Source organism: Oncorhynchus keta, chromosome 3 (genome assembly GCF_023373465.1).
Source record: "Oncorhynchus keta strain PuntledgeMale-10-30-2019 chromosome 3, Oket_V2, whole genome shotgun sequence".
In the NCBI taxonomy this organism is placed as follows: domain Eukaryota; kingdom Metazoa; phylum Chordata; class Actinopteri; order Salmoniformes; family Salmonidae; genus Oncorhynchus; species Oncorhynchus keta.
The window spans coordinates 33,462,507-33,485,906 of record NC_068423.1 but is presented as its reverse complement, the minus strand read 5'-3'; the positions used below and the strand labels follow the sequence as shown (position 1 = coordinate 33,485,906).

At 36.0% G+C, this 23,400-nt stretch overlaps 1 protein-coding gene across 1 annotated transcript in view; it reads left to right on the top strand.

The window, feature by feature from the left end:
• The window catches only part of b3galnt2 (beta-1,3-N-acetylgalactosaminyltransferase 2), an 80,093-nt gene that overhangs the window by 19,298 nt on the left and 37,395 nt on the right, over positions 1–23,400 (top strand). The window contains 4 exon segments of the mRNA XM_052496802.1: positions 1,313–1,512; positions 20,759–20,854; positions 20,945–21,055; positions 21,449–21,531. Coding sequence (XP_052352762.1) covers positions 1,313–1,512; positions 20,759–20,854; positions 20,945–21,055; positions 21,449–21,531 — 490 coding nt within the window.

The following is a 23,400-nucleotide window of genomic DNA, read 5'->3' as shown; positions in this document are numbered from 1 at the left end:
TGTCTCTGTCTGTCTCTCTCTCCCTCCGCTCTGTCTCTCTCTCCCTCCGCTCTGTCTCTCTCTCCCTCTGTCTCTCTCTCCTCTGCTTTGTCTCTCTCTCCCTCCGCTCTGTCTCTCTCTCCCTCCGCTCTGTCTCTCTCTCCCCCTCTGCTTTGTCTCTCTCTCCTCTGCTCTGTCTCTCTCTCCCTCTGCTCTGTCTCTCTCTCCCTCCGCTCTGTCTCTCTCTCCCTCCGCTCTGTCTCTCTCCCTCCGCTCTCTCTCTCCCTCCGCTCTGTCTCTCTCTCCCTCTGCTCTGTCTCTCTCTCCCTCTGCTCTGTCTCTGTTTGTCTCTCTCTCTCCCTCCGCTCTGTCTCTCTCTCCCTCCGCTCTGTCTCTCTCTCCCTCTGCTTTGTCTCTCTCTCCCTCTGCTCTGTCTCTTGTCTGTCTCTCTCTCCCTCTGCTCTGTCTCTCTCTCCCTCCGCTCTGTCTCTCTCTCCCTCCGCTCTGTCTCTCTCTCCCTCCGCTCTCTCTCTCCTCCGCTCTGTCTCTCTCTCCCTCCGCTCTGTCTCTCTCTCCCCGCTCTGTCTCTCTTCCGCTCTGTCTCTCTCTCCCTCCGCTCTGTCTCTCTCTCTCCCTCCGCTCTGTCTCTCTCTCCCCTCTGCTCTGTCTCTCTCCCCCGCCGCTCTGTCTCTTCTCGCTCTCTCTCTCCTCTCTCTCTCTCTGTCTGTCTCTCTCTCCCTCCGCTCTGTCTCTCTCTCCTCCGCTCTCTCTCTCCTCCGCTCTGTCTCTCTCTCCCTCCGCTCTGTCTCTCTCTCCTCCGCTCTGTCTCTCTCTCCCTCCGCTCTGTCTCTCTCCCTCCGCTCTGTCTCTCTCTCCCTCCGCTCTGTCTCTCTCTCCCTCTGCTTTGTCTCTCTCTCCCTCTGCTCTGTCTCTCTCTCTCCCTCCGCTCTGTCTCTCTCTCCTCCGCTCTGTCTCTCTCCCTCCCGCTCTGTCTCTCTCTCCCTCTGCTTTGTCTCTCTCTCCCTCTGCTCTGTCTCTCTCTCCCTCCGCTCTGTCTCTCTCTCTCCTCCGCTCTGTCTCTCTCTCCCTCCGCTCTGTCTCTCTCTCCTCCGCTCTGTCTCTTCTCCCTCCGCTCTGTCTCTCTCTCTCCCTCTGCTTTGTCTCTCTCTCCCTCTGCTTTGTCTCTCTCTATCCCTCTGCTTTGTCTCTCTCTATCCCTCTGCTTTGTCTCTCTCTATCCCTCTGCTTTGTCTCTCTCTATCCCTCTGCTTTGTCTCTCTCTCCCTCTGCTTTGTCTCTCTCTCTCTCCCTCTGCTTTGTCTCTCTTTCTCAGCTCCAGGACAGGATAAGGAGATGGAGCTGGTGGAGTTGTCTGACCCGTCTGTCCTTGTCCCTGGGGAGGTCTCCTCTGTGGCCCTGGACTTTAAGGTCCTCCACCCCCTCGTCATCACCAGGTTGGGGGTGTTCCCTACTGGACCTCACATGGAGATAGAGGGGAATGTCACCGTCAGGCTGCTGCAGCTGGAACAACAGGTAGTGTGGAGGCTAGCAGTAGAACAGCAGAACCCAACAGTAGAACAGCAGAACCCAGCAGTAGAACAGCACAACCCAACAGTAGAACAGCAGAACCCAACAGTAGAACAGCAGAACCCAACAGTAGAACAGCAGAACCCAGCAGCAGAACCATAGAACCCAACAGCAAAACCCAACAGTGGAGGAGTAGAACCCTAGAAGAGTAGAACCCTAGCGCAGTAGAGTAGAACCCTAGCGCAGTAGAGTAGAACCCTAGCGCAGTAGAGTAGAACCCTAGCGCAGTAGAGTAGAACCCTAGCGCAGTAGAGTAGAACCCTAGAGCAGTAACCATAGAACAGTATAACCCAACAGTAGAACCCTAGAAGAGTAGAACCCAACAGAACAGTAGACCACAGATCAAGGATAATGTCACCATCAGGCTGTGAGTGAAGTCCTACTGTATAAATCATAATCACCACAGTTGTGATGGATACGGGTAGTTTCGGTACAATTTTATAAATGCCGACAGACAATTTGTTCGTTCGACATGATGGGATCTTTTTGTGTTAAAATGAATTATGTTTTCGCTTTGTCATTATTGTGTGTGTGTGTGTGTGTGTGTGTGTGTGTGTGTGTGTGTGTGTGTGTGTGTGTGTGGATTGCTGAGGATTGTATTATCCATTGTAGAATAAGTCTGTAACGTTACAATGAGGGAAAAAGTCCAGGGGTCTGAATACCTACCGAAGGCACTGTACATACAGCATTGTATATGGTTTATATACAGCATTGTATATGGTTTATATACAGCATTGTATATGGTTTATATACAGCATTGTACATGGTTTATATACAGCATTGTATATGGTTTATATACAGCATTGTATATGGTTTATATACAGCATTGTATATGGTTTATATACAGCATTGTACATGGTTTATATACAGCATTGTACATGGTTTATATACAGCATTGTATATGGTTTATACAGCATTGTACATGGTTTACATACAGCATTGTACATGGTTTATATACAGCATTGTACATGGTTTATATACAGCATTGTATATGGTTTATATACAGCATTGTATATAGTTTATATACAGCATTGTACATGGTTTATATACAGCATTGTATATGGTTTATATACAGCATTGTACATGGTTTATATACAGCATTGTATATGGTTTATATACAGCATTGTATATGGTTTATATACAGCATTGTACATGGTTTATATACAGCATTGTACATGGTTTATATACAGCATTGTACATGGTTTATATACAGCATTGTACATGGTTTATATACAGCATTGTACATGGTTTATATACAGCATTGTACATGGTTTATATGCAGCATTGTACATGGTTTATATGCAGCATTGTACATGGTTTATATGCAGCATTGTACATGGTTTATATACAGCATTGTACATGGTTTATATACAGCATTGTACATGGTTTATATACAGCATTGTACATGGTTTATATACAGCATTGTACATGGTTTATATACAGCATTGTACATGGTTTATATACAGCATTGTATATGGTTTATATACAGCATTGTACATGGTTTATATACAGCATTGTACATGGTTTATATACAGCATTGTACATGGTTTATATACAGCATTGTACATGGTTTATATACAGCATTGTACATGGTTTATATACAGCATTGTATATGGTTTATATACAGCATTGTACATGGTTTATATACAGCATTGTATATGGTTTATATACAGCATTGTACATGGTTTATATACAGCATTGTATATGGTTTATATACAGCATTGTACATGGTTTATATACAGCATTGTACATGGTTTATATACAGCATTGTACATAGTTTATATACAGCATTGTACATAGTTTATATACAGCATTGTACATAGTTTACATACAGCATTGTACATGGTTTATATACAGCATTGTATATGGTTTATATACAGCATTGTACATGGTTTATATACAGCATTGTACATGGTTTATATACAGCATTGTACATGGTTTATATACAGCATTGTACATGGTTTATATACAGCATTGTACATGGTTTATATACAGCATTGTACATGGTTTATATACAGCATTGTACATGGTTTATATACAGCATTGTACATGGTTTATATACAGCATTGTACATGGTTTATATACAGCATTGTACATGGTTTATATACAGCATTGTACATGGTTTATATACAGCATTGTACATGGTTTATATACAGCATTGTATATGGTTTATATACAGCATTGTATATGGTTTATATACAGCATTGTACATGGTTTATATACAGCATTGTACATGGTTTATATACAGCATTGTACATTTTATATACAGCATTGTACATGGTTTATATACAGCATTGTACATGGTTTATATACAGCATTGTACATGGTTTATATACAGCATTGTACATGGTTTATATACAGCATTGTACATGGTTTATATACAGCATTGTACATGGTTTATATACAGCATTGTACATGGTTTATATACAGCATTGTACATGGTTTATATACAGCATTGTACATGGTTTATATACAGCATTGTACATGGTTTATATACAGCATTGTATATGGTTTATATACAGCATTGTATAGGGTTTATATACAGCATTGTACATGGTTTATATATGGTTTATATACAGCATTGTATAGGGTTTATATACAGCATTGTACATGGTTTATATATGGTTTATATACAGCATTGTACATGGTTTATATACAGCATTGTACATGGTTTATATACAGCATTGTTTTTATATACAGCATTGTACAGGGTTTATATACAGCATTGTACATGGTTTATATACAGCATTGTACATGGTTTATATACAGCATTGTACATGGTTTATATACAGCATTGTATAGGGTTTATATACAGCATTGTATAGGGTTTATATACAGCATTGTATAGGGTTTATATACAGCATTGTACATGGTTTATATACAGCATTGTATATGGTTTATATACAGCATTGTACATGGTTTATATACAGCATTGTATATGGTTTATATACAGCATTGTATAGGGTTTATATACAGCATTGTATATGGTTTATATACAGCATTGTATAGGGTTTATATACAGCATTGTATATGGTTTATATACAGCATTGTATATGGTTTATATACAGCATTGTATATGGTTTATATACAGCATTGTATAGGGTTTATATACAGCATTGTATAGGGTTTATATACAGCATTGTATAGGGTTTATATACAGCATTGTATAGGGTTTATATACAGCATTGTATATGGTTTATATACAGCATTGTATATGGTTTATATACAGCATTGTATATGGTTTATATACAGCATTGTATATGGTTTATATACAGCATTGTATATGGTTTATATACAGCATTGTATAGGGTTTATATACAGCATTGTATAGGGTTTATATACAGCATTGTATAGGGTTTATATACAGCATTGTATATGGTTTATATACAGCATTGTATAGGGTTTATATACAGCATTGTACATGGTTTATATACAGCATTGTATATGGTTTATATACAGCATTGTACATGGTTTATATACAGCATTGTACATGGTTTATATACAGCATTGTATAGGGTTTATATACAGCATTGTACATGGTTTATATACAGCATTGTATATGGTTTATATACAGCATTGTACATGGTTTATATACAGCATTGTATATGGTTTATATACAGCATTGTACATGGTTTATATACAGCATTGTATATGGTTTATATACAGCATTGTATATGGTTTATATACAGCATTGTATATGGTTTATATATGTTTATATACAGCATTGTATATGGTTTATATATGGTTTATATACAGCATTGTATATGGTTTATATACAGCATTGTACATGGTTTATATACAGCATTGTACATGGTTTATATACAGCATTGTACATGGTTTATATACAGCATTGTACATGGTTTATATACAGCATTGTATAGGGTTTATATACAGCATTGTACATGGTTTATATACAGCATTGTATATGGTTTATATACAGCATTGTACATGGTTTATATACAGCATTGTATAGGTTTATATACAGCATTGTATGGTTTATATACAGCATTGTATATGGTTTATATACAGCATTGTATATAGTTTATATACAGCATTGTACATGGTTTATATACAGCATTGTATATGGTTTATATACAGCATTGTATAGGGTTTATATACAGCATTGTATATGGTTTATATACAGCATTGTATATGGTTTATATACAGCATTGTATATGGTTTATATACAGCATTGTATATGGTTTATATACAGCATTGTATATGGTTTATATACAGCATTGTACATGGTTTATATACAGCATTGTACATGGTTTATATACAGCATTGTATAGGGTTTATATACAGCATTGTACATGGTTTATATACAGCATTGTATATGGTTTATATACAGCATTGTACATGGTTTATATACAGCATTGTACATGGTTTATATACAGCATTGTATATGGTTTATATACAGCATTGTATATGGTTTATATACAGCATTGTATATGGTTTATATACAGCATTGTATAGGGTTTATATACAGCATTGTACAGGGTTTATATACAGCATTGTATATGGTTTATATAGCATTGTATAGTGTTTATATACAGCATTGTATATGGTTTATATACAGCATTGTATAGGGTTTATATACAGCATTGTATAGGGTTTATATACAGCATTGTACATGGTTTATATACAGCATTGTACATGGTTTATATACAGCATTGTACATGGTTTATATACAGCATTGTACATGGTTTATATACAGCATTGTACATGGTTTATATACAGCATTGTACATGGTTTATATACAGCATTGTACATGGTTTATATACAGCATTGTACATGGTTTATATACAGCATTGTACATGGTTTATATACAGCATTGTACATGGTTTATATACAGCATTGTACATGGTTTATATACAGCATTGTATATGGTTTATATACAGCATTGTACATGGTTTATGTACAGCATTGTACATGGTTTATATGCAGCATTGTATATGGTTTATATACAGCATTGTACATGGTTTATATACAGCATTGTACATGGTTTATATACAGCATTGTACATGGTTTATATACAGCATTGTACATGGTTTATATACAGCATTGTACATGGTTTATATACAGCATTGTACATGGTTTATATACAGCATTGTACATGGTTTATATACAGCATTGTACATGGTTTATATGCAGCATTGTACATGGTTTATATACAGCATTGTATATGGTTTACATACAGCATTGTATATGGTTTATATACAGCATTGTATATGGTTTATATACAGCATTGTATATGGTTTATATACAGCATTGTATAGGGTTTATATACAGCATTGTATATGGTTTATATACAGCATTGTATATGGTTTATATACAGCATTGTATATGGTTTATATACAGCATTGTATATGGTTTATATATGGTTTATATACAGCATTGTATATGGTTTATATACAGCATTGTATAGGGTTTATATACAGAATTGTATAGTTTATATACAGCATTGTATAGGGTTTATATACAGCATTGTATAGGGTTTATATACAGAATTGTATAGGGTTTATATACAGCATTGTACATGGTTTATATACAGCATTGTATAGGGTTTATATACAGCATTGTACATGGTTTATATACAGCATTGTATATGGTTTATATACAGCATTGTACATGGTTTATATACAGCATTGTATAGGGTTTATATACAGCATTGTACATGGTTTATATACAGCATTGTATATGGTTTATATACAGCATTGTACATGGTTTATATACAGCATTGTATATGGTTTATATACAGCATTGTACATGGTTTATATACAGCATTGTATAGGGTTTATATACAGCATTGTATATGGTTTATATACAGCGTTGTATTGTTTATATGGTTTATATACAGCATTGTATATGGTTTATATATGCATTGTAGCATTGGGTTTATATACAGCATTGTACATGGTTTATATACAGCATTGTACATGGTTTATATACAGCATTGTACATGGTTTATATACAGCATTGTACATGGTTTATATACAGCATTGTACATGGTTTATATACAGCATTGTATATGGTTTATATACAGCATTGTACATGGTTTATATACAGCATTGTATATGGTTTATATACAGCATTGTACATGGTTTATATACAGCATTGTATATGGTTTATATACAGCATTGTATATGGTTTATATACAGCATTGTATATGGTTTATATACAGCATTGTATAGGGTTTATATGTAGCATTGGTGTTTATATACAGCATTGTATAGTGTTTATATACAGAATGGTTTATATACAGCATTGTATAGGGTTTATATACAGCATTGTATATGGTTTATATACATATACAGCATTGTACATGGTTTATATACAGCATTGTACATGGTTTATATACAGCATTGTACATGGTTTATATACAGCATTGTACATGGTTTATATACAGCATTGTATATGGTTTATATACAGCATTGTATATGGTTTATATATGGTTTATATACAGCATTGTATATGGTTTATATGCAGCATTGTATATGGTTTATATACAGAATTGTATAGGGTTTATATACAGCATTGTATATGGTTTATATACAGCATTGTATAGGGTTTATATACAGAATTGTACATGGTTTATATACAGCATTGTACATGGTTTATATATGGTTTATATTCAGCATTGTATATGGTTTATATATGGTTTATATACAGCATTGTATATGGTTTATATACAGCATTGTATAGGGTTTATATACAGCATTGTATAGGGTTTATATACAGCATTGTATAGGGTTTATATACAGCATTGTATATGGTTTATATACAGCATTGTATATGGTTTATATACAGCATTGTACATGGTTTATATACAGCATTGTACATGGTTTATATACAGCATTGTACATAGTTTATATACAGCATTGTATATGGTTTATATACAGCATTGTATAGGGTTTATATACAGCATTGTACATGGTTTATATATGGTTTATATACAGCATTGTATAGGGTTTATATACAGCATTGTACATGGTTTATATATGGTTTATATACAGCATTGTACATGGTTTATATACAGCATTGTACATGGTTTATATACAGCATTGTACATGGTTTATATACAGCATTGTACATGGTTTATATACAGCATTGTACATGGTTTATATACAGCATTGTACATGGTTTATATACAGCATTGTACATGGTTTATATACAGCATTGTACATGGTTTATATACAGCATTGTACATGGTTTATATACAGCATTGTACATGGTTTATATACAGCATTGTACATGGTTTATATACAGCATTGTACATGGTTTATATACAGCATTGTACATGGTTTATATACAGCATTGTATATGGTTTATATACAGCATTGTATAGGGTTTATATACAGCATTGTATAGGGTTTATATACAGCATTGTATAGGGTTTATATACAGCATTGTATATGGTTTATATACAGCATTGTACATGGTTTATATACAGCATTGTACATGGTTTATATACAGCATTGTACATGGTTTATATACAGCATTGTACATGGTTTATATACAGCATTGTACATGGTTTATATACAGCATTGTACATGGTTTATATACAGCATTGTACATGGTTTATATACAGCATTGTACATGGTTTATATACAGCATTGTACATGGTTTATATACAGCATTGTACATGGTTTATATGCAGCATTGTACATGGTTTATATAGCATTGTACATTGTTTATATGGCATTTATATACAGCATTGTACATGGTTTATATACAGCATTGTATATGGTTTATATACAGCATTGTATAGGGTTTATATACAGCATTGTACATGGTTTATATATGGTTTATATACAGCATTGTATAGGGTTTATATACAGCATTGTACATGGTTTATATATGGTTTATATACAGCATTGTATAGGGTTTATATACAGCATTGTATAGGGTTTATATACAGAATTGTATAGGGTTTATATACAGCATTGTATATGGTTTATATACAGCATTGTATAGGGTTTATATACAGGTATAGGGTTTATATACAGCATTGTACATGGTTTATATACAGCATTGTATAGGGTTTATATACAGCATTGTACATGGTTTATATGCAGCATTGTATATGGTTTATATACAGCATTGTACATGGTTTATATACAGCATTGTATATGGTTTATATACAGCATTGTACATGGTTTATATACAGCATTGTATATGGTTTATATACAGCATTGTATATGGTTTATATACAGCATTGTATATGGTTTATATACAGCATTGTATATGGTTTATATACAGCATTGTATATGGTTTATATACAGCATTGTATATGGTTTATATACAGCATTGTATATGGTTTATATATGGTTTATATACAGCATTGTATATGGTTTATATATGGTTTATATACAGCATTGTATATGGTTTATATACAGCATTGTATATGGTTTATATACAGCATTGTATATGGTTTATATACAGCATTGTATATGGTTTATATACAGCATTGTATATGGTTTATATACAGCATTGTACATGGTTTATATACAGCATTGTATATATATACAGCATTGTATATGGTTTATATACAGCATTGTACATGGTTTATATACAGCATTGTACATGGTTTATATACAGCATTGTACATGGTTTATATACAGCATTGTATAGGGTTTATATACAGCATTGTATAGGGTTTATATACAGAATTGTATAGGGTTTATATACAGCATTGTATAGGGTTTATATACAGCATTGTATATGTTTATATACAGCATTGTATAGTGTTTATATACAGAATTGTATAGGTTTATATACAGCATTGTATAGGGTTTATATACAGCATTGTATATGGTTTATATACAGCATTGTACATGGTTTATATACAGCATTGTACATGGTTTATATACAGCATTGTACATGGTTTATATACAGCATTGTACATGGTTTATATACAGAATTGTATAGGGTTTATATACAGCATTGTATATGGTTTATATATGGTTTATATACAGCATTGTATATGGTTTATATGCAGCATTGTATAGGGTTTATATACAGAATTGTATAGGGTTTATATACAGCATTGTATAGGGTTTATATACAGCATTGTATAGGGTTTATATACAGCATTGTACATGGTTTATATACAGCATTGTACATGGTTTATATATGGTTTATATTCAGCATTGTATATGGTTTATATATGGTTTATATACAGCATTGTATATGGTTTATATGCAGCATTGTATAGGGTTTATATACAGCATTGTATAGGGTTTATATACAGCATTGTATAGGGTTTATATACAGCATTGTATAGGGTTTATATACAGCATTGTACATGGTTTATATACAGCATTGTACATGGTTTATATACAGCATTGTACATGGTTTATATACAGCATTGTACATGGTTTATATACAGCATTGTACATGGTTTATATACAGCATTGTATATGGTTTATATACAGCATTGTATATGGTTTATATACAGCATTGTATATGGTTTATATACAGCATTGTATATGGTTTATATACAGCATTGTATAGGGTTTATATACAGCATTGTATATGGTTTATATACAGCATTGTATATGGTTTATATACAGCATTGTACATGGTTTATATACAGCATTGTACATGGTTTATATACAGCATTGTATATGGTTTATATACAGCATTGTATATGGTTTATATACAGCATTGTATATGGTTTATATACAGCATTGTATATGGTTTATATATGGTTTATATACAGCATTGTATATGGTTTATATACAGCATTGTATATGGTTTATATACAGCATTGTACATGGTTTATATACAGCATTGTATATGGTTTATATACAGCATTGTATATGGTTTATATACAGCATTGTATATGGTTTATATACAGCATTGTACATGGTTTATATACAGCATTGTACATGGTTTATATACAGCATTGTACATGGTTTATATACAGCATTGTATATGGTTTATATACAGCATTGTATAGGGTTTATATACAGCATTGTACATGGTTTATATATGGTTTATATACAGCATTGTATATGGTTTATATACAGCATTGTACATGGTTTATATACATCATTGTATATGGTTTATATACAGCATTGTACATGGTTTATATATGGTTTATATACAGCATTGTATAGGGTTTATATACAGCATTGTACATGGTTTATATATGGTTTATATACAGCATTGTACATGGTTTATATACAGCATTGTACATGGTTTATATACAGCATTGTACATGGTTTATATACAGCATTGTATATGGTTTATATACAGCATTGTATAGGGTTTATATACAGCATTGTACATGGTTTATATATGGTTTATATACAGCATTGTATAGGGTTTATATACAGCATTGTACATGGTTTATATATGGTTTATATACAGCATTGTACATGGTTTATATACAGCATTGTACATGGTTTATATACAGCATTGTACATGGTTTATATACAGCATTGTACATGGTTTATATACAGCATTGTATATGGTTTATATACAGCATTGTATATGGTTTATATACAGCATTGTATATGGTTTATATACAGCATTGTATATGGTTTATATACAGCATTGTATATGGTTTATATACAGCATTGTATATGGTTTATATACAGCATTGTATATGGTTTATATACAGCATTGTACATGGTTTATATACAGCATTGTACATGGTTTATATACAGCATTGTACATGGTTTATATACAGCATTGTACATGGTTTATATACAGCATTGTACATGGTTTATATACAGCATTGTACATGGTTTATATACAGCATTGTATATGGTTTATATACAGCATTGTACATGGTTTATATACAGCATTGTATATGGTTTATATACAGCATTGTACATGGTTTATATACATTGTACATGGTTTATATACAGCATTGTATATGGTTTATATACAGCATTGTACATGGTTTATATACAGCATTGTACATGGTTTATATACAGCATTGTACATGGTTTATATACAGCATTGTATATGGTTTATATACAGCATTGTATATGGTTTATATACAGCATTGTACATGGTTTATATACAGCATTGTATATGGTTTATATACAGCATTGTACATGGTTTATATACAGCATTGTACATGGTTTATATACAGCATTGTACATGGTTTATATACAGCATTGTACATGGTTTATATACAGCATTGTACATGGTTTATATACAGCATTGTACATGGTTTATATACAGCATTGTACATGGTTTATATACAGCATTGTACATGGTTTATATACAGCATTGTATATGGTTTATATACAGCATTGTATATGGTTTATATACAGCATTGTACATGGTTTATATACAGCATTGTACATAGTTTATATACAGCATTGTACATGGTTTATATACAGCATTGTACATGGTTTATATACAGCATTGTACATGGTTTATATACAGCATTGTACATGGTTTATATACAGCATTGTACATGGTTTATATACAGCATTGTACATGGTTTATATACAGCATTGTACATGGTTTATATACAGCATTGTACATGGTTTATATACAGCATTGTACATGGTTTATATACAGCATTGTATAGGGTTTATATACAGCATTGTACATGGTTTATATACAGCATTGTATATGGTTTATATACAGCATTGTACATGGTTTATATACAGCATTGTACATGGTTTATATACAGCATTGTATATGGTTTATATACAGCATTGTACATGGTTTTATATACAGCATTGTACATGGTTTATATACAGCATTGTACATGTTTATATACAGCATTGTACATGGTTTATATACAGCATTGTACATGGTTTATATACAGCATTGTACATGGTTTATATACAGCATTGTACATGTTTATATATGGTTTATATACAGCATTGTACATGGTTTATATATGGTTTATATACAGCATTGTACATGGTTTATATATTGTACATGGTTTATATATGGTTTATATACAGCATTGTACATGGTTTATATACAGCATTGTACATGGTTTATATGCAGCATTGTATAGGGTTTATATACAGCATTGTACATGGTTTATATACAGCATTGTACATGGTTTATATACAGCATTGTACATGGTTTATATACAGCATTGTACATGGTTTATATACAGCATTGTACATGGTTTATATACAGCATTGTATATGGTTTATATACAGCATTGTATAGGGTTTATATACAGCATTGTACATGGTTTATATATGGTTTATATACAGCATTGTATAGGGTTTATATACAGCATTGTACATGGTTTATATATGGTTTATATACAGCATTGTATAGGGTTTATATACAGCATTGTATAGGGTTTATATACAGCATTGTATAGGGTTTATATACAGCATTGTATATGGTTTATATACAGCATTGTACATGGTTTATATACAGCATTGTACATGGTTTATATACAGCATTGTACATGGTTTATATACAGCATTGTATATGGTTTATATACAGCATTGTATAGGGTTTATATACAGCATTGTACATGGTTTATATACAGCATTGTATAGGGTTTATATACAGCATTGTACATGGTTTATATACAGCATTGTACATGGTTTATATACAGCATTGTACATGGTTTATATACAGCATTGTATAGGGTTTATATACAGCATTGTACATGGTTTATATACAGCATTGTATTGTACATGGTTTATATACAGCATTGTACATGGTTTATATACAGCATTGTACATGGTTTATATACAGCATTGTACATGGTTTATATACAGCATTGTACATGGTTTATATACAGCATTGTATATGGTTTATATACAGCATTGTACATGGTTTATATACAGCATTGTATATGGTTTATATACAGCATTGTATATGGTTTATATACAGCATTGTACATGGTTTATATATGGTTTATATACAGCATTGTATAGGGTTTATATACAGCATTGTACATGGTTTATATACAGCATTGTACATGGTTTATATACAGCATTGTACATGGTTTATATACAGCATTGTACATGGTTTATATACAGCATTGTATATGGTTTATATACAGCATTGTACATGGTTTATATACAGCATTGTACATGGTTTATATACAGCATTGTACATGGTTTATATACAGCATTGTACATGGTTTATATACAGCATTGTACATGGTTTATATACAGCATTGTATATGGTTTATATACAGCATTGTATAGGGTTTATATACAGCATTGTACATGGTTTATATATGGTTTATATACAGCATTGTACATGGTTTATATACAGCATTGTATATGGTTTATATACAGCATTGTATAGGGTTTATATACAGCATTGTACATGGTTTATATATGGTTTATATACAGCATTGTATAGGGTTTATATACAGCATTGTACATGGTTTATATATGGTTTATATACAGCATTGTATAGGGTTTATATACAGCATTGTATATGGTTTATATACAGCATTGTATAGGGTTTATATACAGCATTGTATATGGTTTATATACAGCATTGTACATGGTTTATATACAGCATTGTATATGGTTTATATACAGCATTGTACATGGTTTATATATGGTTTATATACAGCATTGTATAGGGTTTATATACAGCATTGTACATGGTTTATATATGGTTTATATACAGCATTGTATATGGTTTATATACAGCATTGTACATGGTTTATATATGGTTTATATACAGCATTGTACATGGTTTATATATGGTTTATATACAGCATTGTATAGGGTTTATATACAGCATTGTATATGGTTTATATACAGCATTGTACATGGTTTATATATGGTTTATATGCAGCATTGTACATGGTTTATATACAGCATTGTACATGGTTTGTATATGGTTTATATACAGCATTGTACATGGTTTATATATGGTTTATATACAGCATTGTACATGGTTTATATACAGCATTGTATATGGTTTATATACAGCATTGTACATGGTTTATATACAGCATTGTACATGGTTTATATACAGCATTGTACATGGTTTATATACAGCATTGTACATGGTTTATATACAGCATTGTACATGGTTTATATACAGCATTGTACATGGTTTATATACAGCATTGTATATGGTTTATATACAGCATTGTACATGGTTTATATACAGCATTGTACATGGTTTATATACAGCATTGTATATGGTTTATATACAGCATTGTATAGGGTTTATATACAGCATTGTACATGGTTTATATATGGTTTATATACAGCATTGTATAGGGTTTATATACAGCATTGTACATGGTTTATATATGGTTTATATACAGCATTGTACATGGTTTATATACAGCATTGTACATGGTTTATATACAGCATTGTACATGGTTTATATACAGCATTGTACATGGTTTATATACAGCATTGTATATGGTTTATATACAGCATTGTACATGGTTTATATACAGCATTGTACATGGTTTATATATGGTTTATATGCAGCATTGTACATGGTTTATATACAGCATTGTACATGGTTTATATACAGCATTGTACATGGTTTATATACAGCATTGTACATGGTTTATATACAGCATTGTACATGGTTTATATACAGCATTGTACATGGTTTATATACAGCATTGTACATGGTTTATATACAGCATTGTATAGGGTTTATATACAGCATTGTACATGGTTTATATACAGCATTGTACATGGTTTATATGCAGCATTGTACATGGTTTATATACAGCATTGTACATGGTTTATATACAGCATTGTACATGGTTTATATACAGCATTGTACATGGTTTATATACAGCATTGTACATGGTTTATATACAGCATTGTATATGGTTTATATACAGCATTGTACATGGTTTATATACAGCATTGTACATGGTTTATATATGGTTTATATACAGCATTGTACATGGTTTATATACAGCATTGTATATGGTTTATATACAGCATTGTATATGGTTTATATATGGTTTATATGCAGCATTGTACATGGTTTATATACAGCATTGTACATGGTTTATATACAGCATTGTACATGGTTTATATACAGCATTGTACATGGTTTGTATATGGTTTATATACAGCATTGTACATGGTTTATATATGGTTTATATACAGCATTGTACATGGTTTATATACAGCATTGTATATGGTTTATATACAGCATTGTACATGGTTTATATACAGCATTGTACATGGTTTATATACAGCATTGTACATGGTTTATATACAGCATTGTATATGGTTTATATACAGCATTGTACATGGTTTATATACAGCATTGTACAGGGTTTATATACAGCATTGTATATGGTTTATATACAGCATTGTATATGGTTTATATACAGCATTGTATAGGGTTTATATACAGCATTGTACATGGTTTATATACAGCATTGTACATGGTTTATATGGTTTATATGCAGCATTGTACATGGTTTATATACAGCATTGTACATGGTTTATATACAGCATTGTATATGGTTTATATACAGCATTGTACATGGTTTATATACAGCATTGTATATGGTTTATATACAGCATTGTACATGGTTTATATACAGCATTGTACATGGTTTATATATGGTTTATATGCAGCATTGTACATGGTTTATATACAGCATTGTATATGGTTTATATACAGCATTGTACATGGTTTATATACAGCATTGTACATGGTTTATATACAGCATTGTACATGGTTTATATACAGCATTGTACATGGTTTATATACAGCATTGTACATGGTTTATATACAGCATTGTATAGGGTTTATATACAGCATTGTACATGGTTTATATACAGCATTGTACATGGTTTATATACAGCATTGTACATGGTTTATATACAGCATTGTACATGGTTTATATACAGCATTGTATATGGTTTATATACAGCATTGTATATGGTTTATATACAGCATTGTACATGGTTTATATACAGCATTGTACATGGTTTATATACAGCATTGTATATGGTTTATATACAGCATTGTATATGGTTTATATACAGCATTGTATAGGGTTTATATACAGCATTGTACATGGTTTATATATGGTTTATATACAGCATTGTATAGGGTTTATATACAGCATTGTATATGGTTTATATACAGCATTGTATATGGTTTATATATGGTTTATATGCAGCATTGTACATGGTTTATATACAGCATTGTACATGGTTTATATACAGCATTGTACATGGTTTATATATGGTTTATATGCAGCATTGTACATGGTTTATATACAGCATTGTACATGGTTTATATACAGCATTGTACATGGTTTATATATGGTTTATATGCAGCATTGTACATGGTTTATATACATTGTATAGGGTTTATATACAGCATTGTATATGGTTTATATACAGCATTGTACATGGTTTATATACAGCATTGTATAGGGTTTATATACAGCATTGTATAGGGTTTATATATAGCATTGTGTATGGTTTATATACAGCATTGTATATGGCTAGTGAACTTGAGGTGGTTGATGGAGCGGCTTTTATTGGTAGACAGGAAGTGTTTGTATTGCCTTAAATCTAGTATTAAATCCATGGCAGAATATTTCATATCTCCATGTTTGTTGATTAGTAATGTTGTGTTTCCAGGTCTATAAAACATATACAATGTAGCTGTTCGTGGACTCGGGGTGTAGCTGTTCGTGGTCTCGGGGTGTAGCTGTTCGTGGTCTCGGGGTGTAGCTGTTCGTGGACTCGGAGTGTAGCTGTTCGTGGACTCGGAGTGTAGCTGTTCGTGGACTCGGAGTGTAGCTGTTCGTGGACTCGGAGTGTAGCTGTTCGTGGACTCGGAGTGTAGCTGTTCGTGGACTCGGAGTGTAGCTGTTCGTGGACTCGGAGTGTAGCTGTTCGTGGACTCGGAGTGTAGCTGTTCGTGGTCTCGGGGTGTAGCTGTTCGTGGTCTCGGGTGTAGCTGTTCGTGGTCTCGGGGTGTAGCTGTTCGTGGTCTCGAGTGTAGCTGTTCGTGGTCTCGGAGTGTAGCTGTTCGTGGTCTCGGAGTGTAGCTGTTCGTGGTCTCGGAGTGTAGCTGTTCGTGGTCTCGGAGTGTAGCTGTTCGTGGTCTCGGGGTGTAGCTGTTCGTGGTCTCGGGGTGTAGCTGTTCGTGGTCTCGGGTGTAGCTGTTCGTGGTCTCGGGGTGTAGCTGTTCGTGGTCTCGGGGTGTAGCTGTTCGTGGTCTCGGGTGTAGCTGTTCGTGGTCTCGGGGTGTAGCTGTTCGTGGTCTCGGGGTGTAGCTGTTCGTGGTCTCGGGTGTAGCTGTTCGTGGTCTCGGGTGTAGCTGTTCGTGGTCTCGGGGTGTAGCTGTTCGTGGTCTCGGGGTGTAGCTGTTCGTGGTCTCGGGTGTAGCTGTTCGTGGTCTCGGGTGTAGCTGTTCGTGGACTCGGAGTGTAGCTGTTCGCGGACTCGGGGTGTAGCTGTTCGCGGACTCGGAGTGTAGCTGTTCGCGGACTCGGGTGTAGCTGTTCGCGGTCTCGGAGTGTAGCTGTTCGCGGACTCGGAGTGTAGCTGTTCGCGGACTCGGAGTGTAGCTGTTCGCGGACTCGGAGTGTAGCTGTTCGCGGACTCGGAGTGTAGCTGTTCGCGGACTCGGAGTGTAGCTGTTCGCGGACTCGGAGTGTAGCTGTTCTCTGAGTTGAGGCTGTCCGCCAGATAACTTATTGAATGTCAAACTCCTGCTGGTGGTAGGAATTTATAGAGCTGAGGGAAAGCAAAACATATCAAGCAGAGGAATATTTTTCTGTACTGAGCAGTAGACCAGCAGCAGTAGACCAGCAGCAGCAGTAGACCAGCAGCAGCAGTAGACCAGCAGCAGCAGTAGACCAGCAGCAGCAGTAGACCAGCAGCAGTAGACCAGCAGCAGCAGTAGACCAGCAGCAGTAGTAGACCAGCAGCAGTAGTAGACCAGCAGCAGCAGACCAGCAGCAGAGACCAGCAGCAGCAGTAGACCAGCAGCAGTAGACCAGCAGCAGTAGAACCAGCAGCAGTAGACCAGCAGCAGTAGACCAGCAGCAGCAGTAGACCAGCAGCAGCAGTAGACCAGCAGCAGCAGTAGACCAGCAGCAGTAGACCAGCAGCAGCAGTAGACCAGCAGCAGTAGTAGACCAGCAGCAGTAGTAGACCAGCAGCAGCAGACCAGCAGCAGCAGACCAGCAGCAGCAGTAGACCAGCAGCAGTAGACCAGCAGCAGCAGTAGACCAGCAGCAGCAGACCAGCAGCAGCAGTAGACCAGCAGCAGTAGACCAGCAGCAGTAGAACCAGCAGCAGTAGAACCAGCAGCAGCAGAGACCAGCAGCAGCAGTAGAACCAGCAGCAGCAGACCAGCAGCAGTAGACCAGCAGCAGTAGACCAGCAGCAGCAGTAGAACCAGCAGCAGTAGACCAGCAGCAGTAGACCAGCAGCAGCAGTAGAACCAGCAGCAGTAGACCAGCAGCAGTTGACCAGCAGCAGTAGTAGAACCAGCAGCAGTAGGACCAGCAGCAGTAGAACCAGCAGCAGTAGAACCAGCAGCAGCAGTAGACCAGCAGCAGTAGACCAGCAGCAGTAGACCAGCAGCAGTAGACCAGCAGCAGCAGTAGAACCAGCAGCAGTAGAACCAGCAGCAGTAGAACCAGCAGCAGCAGTAGACCAGCAGCAGTAGAACCAGCAGCAGTAGAACCAGCAGCAGTAGAACCAGCAGCAGTAGAACCAGCAGCAGCAGTAGACCAGCAGCAGTAGACCAGCAGCAGTAGAACCAGCAGCAGCAGTAGACCAGCAGCAGCAGACCAGCAGCAGTAGAACCAGCAGCAGCAGTAGAACCAGCAGCAGCAGTAGAACCAGCAGCAGTAGAACCAGCAGCAGTAGAACCAGCAGCAGCAGTAGAACCAGCAGCAGTAGACCAGCAGCAGCAGTAGAACCAGCAGCAGCAGTAGAACCAGCAGCAGTAGACCAGCAGCAGCAGTAGACCAGCAGCAGTAGAACCAGCAGCAGTAGAACCAGCAGCAGCAGTAGAACCAGCAGCAGTAGAACCAGCAGCAGCAGTAGACCACCAGCAGCAGTAGAACCAGCAGCAGTAGAACCAGCAGCAGCAGTAGACCACCAGCAGCAGTAGACCAGCAGCAGTAGAACCAGCAGCAGTAGACCAGCAGCAGTAAGGCTCTAGAATAGTAGAGCGTACTGGATACAGAAGGTGAATCTCCAGAGTGTGTTGTTGATTCCTCAACCACCTCCTCTGTGTGTGGTAGGAGGCAGTGGTGACGGCCTGCTTCAGCCCGCTCAGTCCTGGGACAAGTCTGAACGGTGTGTGGCACAAACCAGTGGAGTGGTTCATTCTGCCCAAGGTGAGGTTTATGTCATGGTAAAGTCTCTAAACAGAGAATACTAATAGGGAATTGTCTGACTGGACTGTCGTGTCCTTCTCTCCTGTCCAGGGCTTTGAGGGGACTCTGGTCTGGGAGAGTCCTGACTTAGCTGGTCTGACTACGGTCAACACATCCCGGGTGAAGCTGAACAACGGGGGAGGAGTCCTCAAGTTTTCCTCTGTACCTTAATAGCTTCCCATTCGTTTTCACAGATATGCTACACTTTGTGTTTGTTCAATAGTCTTTAAAATATGACAATAGCTAAATCTAGCAATATTCCACAGTTAAATCTCCTGCAAATGTTCATGTGACAGAAATGTATCGTCTCCAATCTCTCTCCTGTGTGTCGACTCTCTCTCTCTCTCTCTCTCTCTCTCTCTCTCTCTCTCTCTCTCTCTCTCTCTCTCTCTCTCTCTCTCTCTCTCTCTCTCTCTCTCTCTCTCTCCTGTGTGTCGACTCTCTCTCTCTCTCTCTCCTGTGTGTCGACTCTCTCTCTCTCTCTCCTGTGTGTCGACTCTCTCTCTCTCTCCTGTGTGTCGACAATCTCTCTCTCTCCTGTGTGTGATGTTACAGATCGATGAGGGGACGTTGCCTCACAGGAGTGCTCTGGGCTTCCCAGGGTTGGCTGGAGGGTTCACCTTCAGAATCCATGGTGAGTCCAGTCCAATGGCGTGTGACTTCAGAACCAATCAATATATCCATTCATGGTCTTTGTGTTTAGACCAATCAATATATGAGACATGGTGAGAAAGAGAAGAGTTCATGCAGAAAATAAACAGAAGTAGTGCACTATATAGGGAATAGGGTGCCATAGGGCTCTGGTCTAAAGTAGTGCACTATATAGGGAATAGGGTGCCATAGGGCTCTGGTCTAAAGTAGTGCACTATATAGGGAATAGGGTGCCATAGGGCTCTGGTCTAAAGTAGTGCACTATATAGGGAATAGGGTGCCATAGGGCTCTGGTCTAAAGTAGTGCACTATATAGGGAATAGGGTGCCATAGGGCTCTGGTCTAAAGTAGTGCACTATATAGGGAACAGGGTGCCATAGGGCTCTGGTCTAAAGTAGTGCACTATATAGGGAATAGGGTGCCATAGGGCTCTGGTCTAAAGTAGTGCACTATATAGGGAACAGGGTGCCATAGGGCTCTGGTCTAAAGTAGTGCACTATGTTTATTTTTATTTAACCTTTATTTAACCAGGTAGGCTAGTTGAGAACAAGTTCTCATTTACAACTGCGACCTGGCCAAGATAAAGCATAGCAGTGTGAACAGACAACAACACAGAGTTACACATGGAGTAAACAATTAACAAGTCAATATCACAGTAGAGAAAAAAAAGAGTCTATATACATTGTGTGCAAAAGGCATGAGGAGGTAGGCGAATAATTACAATTTAGCAGATTAACACTGGAGTGATAAATTATCAGATGGTCATGTACAGGTGGAGATATTGGTGTGCAAAAGAGCAGAAAAGTAAATAAATAAAAACAGTATGGGGATGAGGTAGGTGAAAATGGGTGGGCTATTTACCGATGGACTATGTACAGCTGCAGCGATCGGTTAGCTGCTCAGATAGCTGATGTTTAAAGTTAGTGAGGGAAATAAGTCTCCAACTTCAGTGATTTTTGCAATTCGTTCCAGTCACAGGCAGCAGAGTACTGGAAGGAAAGGCGGCCAAATGAGGTGTTGTTATCTATTCTCTCATTGTTTCTCCTAGACATGGTCTGTCTGTCTGTATGTTATCTATTCTCTCATTGTTTCTCCTAGACATGGCCTGTCTGTCTGTATGTTATCTATTCTCTCATTGTTTCTCCTCCTAGACATGGCCTGTCTGTATGTCTTCTATTCTCTCATTGTTTCTCCTAGACATGGCCTGTCTGTCTGTATGTTATCTATTCTCTCATTGTTTCTCCTAGACATGGTCTGTCTGTCTGTATGTTATCTATTCTCTCATTGTTTCTCCTCCTAGACATGGCCTGTCTGTCTGTATGTTATCTATTCTCTCATTGTTTCTCCTAGACATGGCCTGTCTGTCTGTATGTTATCTATTCTCTCATTGTTTCTCCTAGACATGGCCTGTCTGTCTGTATGTTATCTATTCTCTCATTGTTTCTCCTCCTAGACATGGCCTGTCTGTATGTCTTCTATTCTCTCATTGTTTCTCCTCCTAGACATGGCCTGTCGGTATGTCTTCTATTCTCTCATTGTTTCTCCTCCTAGACATGGCCTGTCTGTCTGTATGTTATCTATTCTCTCATTGTTTCTCCTAGACATGGCCTGTCTGTCTGTATGTTATCTATTCTCTCATTGTTTCTCCTAGACATGGCCTGTCTGTCTGTATGTTATCTATTCTCTCATTGTTTCTCCTCCTAGACATGGTCTGTCTGTATGTCTTCTATTCTCTCATTGTTTCTCCTCCTAGACATGGTCTGTCTGTATGTCTTCTATTCTCTCATTGTTTCTCCTCCTAGACATGGCCTGTCGGTATGTCTTCTATTCTCTCATTGTTTCTCCTCTAGACATGG